This window comes from Salvelinus sp. IW2-2015, linkage group LG26, assembly GCF_002910315.2.
Source record: "Salvelinus sp. IW2-2015 linkage group LG26, ASM291031v2, whole genome shotgun sequence".
NCBI lineage: Eukaryota > Metazoa > Chordata > Actinopteri > Salmoniformes > Salmonidae > Salvelinus > Salvelinus sp. IW2-2015.
This window is the reverse complement of record NC_036866.1, coordinates 19,783,214-19,790,674: the sequence shown is the minus strand read 5'-3', so window position 1 is coordinate 19,790,674 and position 7,461 is coordinate 19,783,214. Positions and strand designations below refer to the sequence as shown.

At 47.9% G+C, this 7,461-nt stretch overlaps 1 protein-coding gene across 2 annotated transcripts in view; it reads right to left on the bottom strand.

Annotated features, from left to right (window-relative positions):
* Positions 1-7,461, bottom strand: part of LOC111952511 (zinc finger protein 423) — a 171,886-nt gene that overhangs the window by 11,537 nt on the left and 152,888 nt on the right. For both annotated transcript variants that reach the window (XM_023971242.2, XM_023971243.2), the window contains 2 exons: positions 7,309-7,440; positions 3,898-4,013 (listed from right to left, as the gene is read on the bottom strand). In XM_023971242.2, coding sequence (XP_023827010.1) covers positions 3,898-4,013; positions 7,309-7,440 — 248 coding nt within the window. The remainder of the gene's footprint in view (positions 1-3,897; positions 4,014-7,308; positions 7,441-7,461) is intronic.

The following is a 7,461-nucleotide window of genomic DNA, read 5'->3' as shown; positions in this document are numbered from 1 at the left end:
AGAGAGAGATTGGACTGGCCTGTGTAAACGCTGACAGCCTGTTCCGCTCTCTGTAATCTCTGCTCTAAGGAGCCAAACCCAGCTCCCATACAGTACTGTCATAGCCAGCATAGCTTGGATGAGAAATGCGCGGCCCTCAACATATTCACACTTTCTGGAGTGTAGAGGAAGGGGGGCAGAGGAATCAAAAAAAAACAAGCCGGAAGACAAGAGACCCCTCCCCCTCTGCTCATTCCAAACTGCTGACTGGCCAGTCAAATATTACTAGTGTAAAGAAATAGTGTACACACATGCGAACAGAGGTGGGAGCACTGGTGGCGCGCCCCCCTCGAGGGTAAATTAAATAGTGTAAAGATCAGCCATGCTGTCAGCGAATGACAGCAGACCACGGAGGGGTGAGGGTTGGTGAGTGTGGGGCAGGGGGGGGGGGGGCTCTGAGGCACCTGGGGGAGACAAACAACAACACACAAAAAACAGCCAAGTCTCTGAAGTTTCCAGTAAAGGAATCCAGATCCGGCAGGCTGGGTCTAACAGTGCTGATCAGGGGCGAAGCATCACTTATTTACCAGCTTACGTCTGCACTATTTATGGGGCATTGGGGAGAGGCACAGATGAGGAGAGAAGAGACGAGAGGAGCTGAGACGGGCTAAAATATGAATGGGGGCTGGTACATATGGGACAAGGAGAGAGAGAAAGCGAGAGAGAGAGAGAGAGAAAGCGAGAGAGAGAGAGGAGACATGAGAGAGAGTTTTGAAAAGTGAGGAGCGTGGAGTAGGTGGCCATGAGGGAGAAGGGATGATGCAGTGACGTGTCCCCCCACAGGCCCAAGGGACAGCTGAAAGATTAACGGAGGGTGGCCCTGCCTGGGCCCTCAGAGGGCTGGGGTAGGGAGCCCCGAGCAGGGCACAGCCCAGACAGGTRAGCCAGCCTCCTCCATCCTCCATCCATTCAGACCTCATTAACACAAACACCCAAACAACCAGGCCCACCACTAACCTCCACGACCAGCCCAGTTCAGCCCAGTTCATCTCCGCACTCAGACCACTGCATATCCCCAACTGTTCCTCCTGGGGCAAAGCACAGGGGTGGGCTGGGGAGCTTGTGGGAGGGAAGGGTGAGGCAATGTCCAAACATGGAACAGGGCCAGTAAAAGTGAATACACACTCAAGCCCATCAGAGGATGCTGCTGTGGCCATGTGAGTGTGGCGTTCCTATAGCTTGGTGATGGAGCGAGTGGTCCTACCTAGACGAGCTCAGAGAGGAACATCACCGCTTTTAGACAGCGTGACCCGGTCAGGAGGGAGAGGTGTGGCCATACAGATTGGAATGAATGGAGGAAAAATGGAGGAGTGTGGAAAAGTGGAGCGACGCGAGATGGGCCGTGCCACACTGTGCGATCAGTTGGTGTTTATCTCTCGGTCGCCCGGCATCGGAGTGAGGCAGACACTGACCGACAGGGTTCAGCGCTCCTCCTGCTGCTAAATGGACTGACTGGCCATATGCCCACCCCCGTCAGCCCTACATCACTGTCACGTCAGGGTGGGGGGGCCGGGTCCGGGGCTAGAGGGGGGGGCTCTGTGGGCTGGTCAGGAGATTTAGGTTACAGCCCCCAAAATGGAGCCATGGATATTATTTGTCCATTATGCTCACAGGCAGCTCACTCCTAAGGCTAGCATACCCACCCACTCCTCTACCAACTACCAGAGTGGAGAGGGAGGGAGAACACATGAGAAATAGAGGGAGAGAGGGAGGGAGAACACATGAGGAAGAGAGGGGGAGAGGGAGGGTTTTTGGTAGTAGTAGACCGATAGCTCAGGATGATGGATCCAGCCAGGGGCAGGGCAGAATAACACTGACCCCAGCTGCCCACTGGACCCACTCTGGAGTGAGTTATACAGAGTGTGGCCCTCCACGATCTGTCTGGACCCTAATGACCCGACCCAGCCAGAACCCTGCCAGGACAGGGTGGGGGGAGAGAGGGAGGGAGGAGTGGACGGATGGAGGAAAGAAAGTAAAACTGATGGAGGGGAGGGGTGGCTAGATCCGCATGTCTTTGCGTCTGCATGTACATGTACAGTGTGTCAGCGTCTTCAGTGGTTAAAKCAGTGTGTATAAGTATATGTAGGTGTGTTCGTACTACAGGTAGTACACTATATATACAAAAGTATGTGGACTCCCCTTCAAATTAATGGATTCGGCTATTTCAGCCATACCCTTTGCTGACAGGTGTATAAAATCGAGCACACAGCCATGCAATCTCCATAGAAACACATTGGCAGTAGAATGGTCTTACTGAAGAGCTCAGAGACGTTCAACGTGGCACCATCATAGGATGACACCTTTCCAACAAGTCAGTTTGTCAAATTTCTGCCCTGCTAGAGCTGCCCCGGTCAACTGTTACTGTGAAGTGGAAACGTCTAGAAGCAACAACGGCTCCACCGTGAAGTGGTAAGCCACACAAGCTCACAGAACGGGACCACTGAGTACTGAAGTGCCTAGGTTGCAAAAATCACTACAAAGTTCCAAACTGCCTCTAGAAGCAATGTCAGCACAAGAACTGTTCGTCTGGAGATTCATGAAATGGGTTTCCATGGCCGAGCAGTCGCACACAAGCTTAAGATCACCATGTGCAATACCAAGTGTCAGCTGGAGTGGAGTAAAGCTCACCACCATTGGACTCTGGAGCAGTGAAAAGGTGTTCTCTGGGGTGATGAATCACGCCACACCACCTGGCAGTCTGACGGATTCATCTGGGTTTGGCAGATGCCAGGAGAACGCTACCTGCCCAAATGCATAATGCCAAATGTAAAGTTTGGTGGAGGAGGAATAATGGTATGTGGCTGTTTTCCATGGTTTGGGCTAGGCCCCTTAGTTCCAGGTATGGGAAATCTTTAATGCTACAGCATACAGTGACATTCTGACTATTCTGTGCTTTGGGGAAGGCCCTTTACTGTTTCTGCATGACAATGCCCCTGTGCGTAAAGCGAGGTCCATACAGAAATGATTTGTTGAGATTGGTGTGGAAGAACTTGACTGGCCTGCACAGACCTCAACCCCATCCAACACCTTTGTGATGAATTGGAATGCCGGCTGCGAGCCAGGCCTAAACGCCCAACATCAGTGTCCAACTTCACTAATGCTCGTGGCTGAATGGAAGCAAGTCCCCGCAGCAATGTTCCAGCATCCAGCGGAAAACCTTTCCCAGAAGACTGGAGGATTTATAGCAGCAAAGGGGGGACCAACTCCATATTAATGRCCATGATTTTGGAATGCAATGTTCGACGAGCAGGTGTCCACATACTTTTGGTRGTGTATGTGGTAGCGGTAGCCCAGCTAAAGGATGGCCTCTCACTATGATAATCAAATGGATTCCTGTAAGAGTATGTATGAATGAGATGAGGAGTGTGTGTGCTTGTGTCAGGGGAAGTGTTTGTGTGTGTGTATGTGTATGTGTATGTGTATGTGTATGTGTATGTGTATGTGTGTGTGTGTGTGTGTGTGTATGTGTGTGTGTGTGCACCAGAGAGCCCAGCAGGAGAGCTGATTGATTAGCAATAGACTGGAGTCTAACCGTTACTGCCCATAAGGAAGCTACTCATTTACTCTGCTGATAATTTCCTTATTAATTATCAATCATACCACAGAACACATTTAACTATACCCTGTTATAACAGCCTGTTTAAGACTGGAATTGAATCCTGGTTGTGAAGACCATAAACTGAGGTGGACAAAATATTGGTTTATCAAAATTCTGCTAAGATACTCAGGAGTCCATTAGAAGCAATAAATATTGAAGTCATATCTTATGATTTTAGATTATATTGGCCAGCAAAAGATGCTGTATGGTGCTGAGAGATGCCATCACTCTCTGTTGTTTTGAAGTGTTAGTGTACTGACCTGGAGCTCAGTCTGAAAGAAGAACTTCTGTGGACACTGGGAGCAGTCGTAGATCTTGTCCTCCTGACCGTGGACGGCAAAGATGTGCTGCTGCAGCTTATTGGCCTGGACAAAGGCTGGGGGAGGGGAGAAGGAGGAGGATAGGTTAGATGATTGGTCAGACTGGTGATAAGTTATGCTAACCAGAGAACTAGATTTTTGAATACAATTTTGCGAGGGAAAAGGGAAAGGTTTCAAGTCTCGCTCTCCCTGATTGCAAATACTGAGGCTAGAGACAAAGTCATACTAGTTCAACTAAAACAACAACTTCAACAGCGTCAATACAAATAAAGAGAAAAGGAACCCTCTCACATGAGCATTAGTGGATGAAGCGCCATCAGAGCCACTACGGGGATGAGAGGAGAGATGGAAAGATGGGGGAGACAGCATGCAGACTACACTATCCCCTACAAACCTTGTGATATTTATCAATAAATTATCCTCCATTCCTGTTTTTTAATTTTCGCTCCTGTGTTTTTTTTCTTCTGTTTTGTTTCAGTAAACTTAAGTTTGCTGTGTGTGTGGAAAGTCTAAATTATTAACCCTCCCCAAAGGAGCAGCACCTCCTAACTTATTCATAACCCGCACAGGAATAGAGTTAAACTTTAAAAGAGTGCTGTGTACCTGTGGGGGAAGGGGGGAACACATCTACTGAGAGGAACAGAGAGAGAGAGAGAGAGAGAGAAGGGCAGCTGCTACATGGTCTCAGCTTACAGTAAGTCTTCTGATGCAGACAAACAGAAACCAACAGACAAACAGACATAAACAGGTAGATTCTTAAACAGACAGCGAGGGATTGGGATGTCCAATTACTAGAGAAACAGATAGAGAAATACTAAAAACAGACAAAAAAATGCAGAAAGACAAACAGAAAGATGACAATGGATAAAGACGGACACAAAATGACATCTCAGCTGCGGTCAACCGTATCTATATTTCAGTGGAAATGATGATTTCTGATTCTTAGAGGGGAGCAGAAGGTCCAATGTGACTTTCAGCCTGCTGCCTGTAGAGCCCTGGCTGCTTAACTCTGAGGACACGTACAGCGGGGCCCTAAACCGTCCGGACGGCCACAGAGGATTAGCCGSCCTCCTCTTTCAAACTGCTCTTTATTCTCTGACCTCTCAGGGCCTTTCTGATCTAGGGCKCAGCAGACACAGGGGACCACGGCCAAGCCTGAAGGACCTTGAGCCATTCTGCTCGGCCTGCTAGTCTCGGCTAGTCTCAGTGTTACACCTGTCCAGCCCTGTGACTGTGCATGTGCCATGATCAAGCTGATTATGGATGGGCTAGTCTCTGTGCTACGCCTGGCCGGCCCTGGCCATGTGCTTTACTCTGTGGCTGTGCCTGTGACTGAATAGAGTGGACTGTGTGAGTCTCAGCCACTCAGGGGGGACATCTCACCAGGTTGCACCATGGGTAAATCAGCTCTAATTAATGTTCCCATCAACACGGCAGGACTCTTGAAGGACCGGAGTTCTCCTACTCAGAAGCACAGAGTTTACTTCTGTGGACTGGCTCTGCTCGGTCAACTGCAGCTTGGGCACTTGTCATAATATTTTCACTATCTCGCACCCTGATTCCGATGTGTGGAGTGAGTTTTTTTCTATCTTGGCTAATTCTTTACTATATGGATTTACAGTTGAAGTTGGAAGTTTACATACACCTTAGCCAAATACATTTTTCACAATTCCTGACATTTAATCCTAGTAAAAATTCCCTGTCTTAGGTCAGTTAGGATCGCAAATTTATTTTAAGAATGTGAAATGTCATAATAATAGTAGAGAGTGATTTATTTCAGCTTTTATTTATTTCATCACATTCCCAGTGGGTCAGAAGTTTACATACACTCAATTAGTATTTGGTAGCATTGCCTTTAAATTGTTTAACTTTGGTCAAATGTTTCGAGTTGCCTTCCACAAGCTTCCCACAATAAGTTGGGTGAATTTTGGCCCATTCCTCCTGACAGAGCCTGTGTAACTGAGTCAGGTTTGTAGGCCTCCTTGCTCGCACACGCTTTTTCAGTTCTGTCCACAAATCTTCTATGGGACTGAGGTCAGGGCTTTGTGATGGCCACTCAAATACCTTTACTTTGTTGTCCTTAAGCCATTTTGCCACAACTTTGGAAGTATTCTTGGGGTCATTGTACATTTGAAAGACCCATTTGCGACCAAACTTTATCTTCCTGACTGATGTCTTGAGATGTTGCTTCATTGTATCCACATAATTTTCCTGCCTCATGATTCCATCTATTTTGTGAAGTGCACCAGTCCCTCCTGCAGCAAAGCACCCTCACAACATGATGCTACCTCCCCCGTGCTTCACTGTTGGGATGGTGTTCTTCGGCTTGCAAGCCCCCCTCTTTTTCCTCCAAACATATCGATGGTCATTATGGACAAACGGTTCTATTTTTGTTTCATCAGACCAGAGGACATTTCTCCAAAAAGTACGATCTTTGTCCCCATGTGCAGTTGCAACCCGTAGTCTGGCTTTTTTTATGGCGGTTTTGGAGCAGTGGCTTCTTCCTTGCTGAGCGGCCTTTCAGGTTATGTCGATATAGGACTCGTTTTACTGTGGATACAGATACCTTTGTACCGGAATCTTCACAAGGTCCTCTGCTGTTGTTCTGGGATTGATTTGCACTTTGKACACCAAAGTACATTCATCTCTAGGAGACAGAACGCATCTCCTTCCTGAGCGGTATGACGGCTGCGTGGTCCCATGGTGTTTATACTTGTGTACTAATGTTTGTACAGATGAACGCGGTACCTTCAGGCATTTGGATATTGCTCCCAAGGATGAACCAGACTTCTGGAGATCTACAAAATGTTTTCTGAGGTCTTGGCTGATTTCTTTTGATTTTCCCATGATGTTAAGCAAAGAGGCACTGAGTTTGAAGATAGGCCTTGAAATACATCCAATTGACTCAAATTATGTCAATTTGCCTATCAGAAGCTTCTAAAGCCATGACATCATTTTCTGGAATTTTCCAAGCTGTTTAAAGGCACAGTCAACTTAGTGTATGTAAACTGCTGACCCACTGGAATTGTGATACAGGAGGATACAGGTGATACAGGAGGAGGACTGTATTTTACCACAGGAGCGGGTAGAGGGTGGAAGGTATGGATAGACAGAGAGATGGAGGAGTAGAGAAGGAGAGGGTGGAAAGGTGAAGAATGTAACAGGGTACGTGTATTAGCATCTCTGCTATTCTATGGGTGGGATGTTATTATATGTATGTGAAAGGGCAGAAATGTGTTGGGGCCTGCAGCTCGAGTGGACCATGTGTTCAAATTGTCTCTGTTTGTTTATGTTAATGTCGGTCAGACACTGAAGCACCTTGACTGCCCTCCACCTGCCCCCCCTCCCCACCTGTGAAGCAGACGGGACACTTGAAGGTGCCGCCCATGCCCTCGAAGCTATGCTCGATCAGGTGACACAGGAGCTTGGCCGGAGAGTCAAACATCTGGTTACACAGCTTGCACTCGTGATTGATGCCTTCCTCTGCAAAAGAAGAACACACCA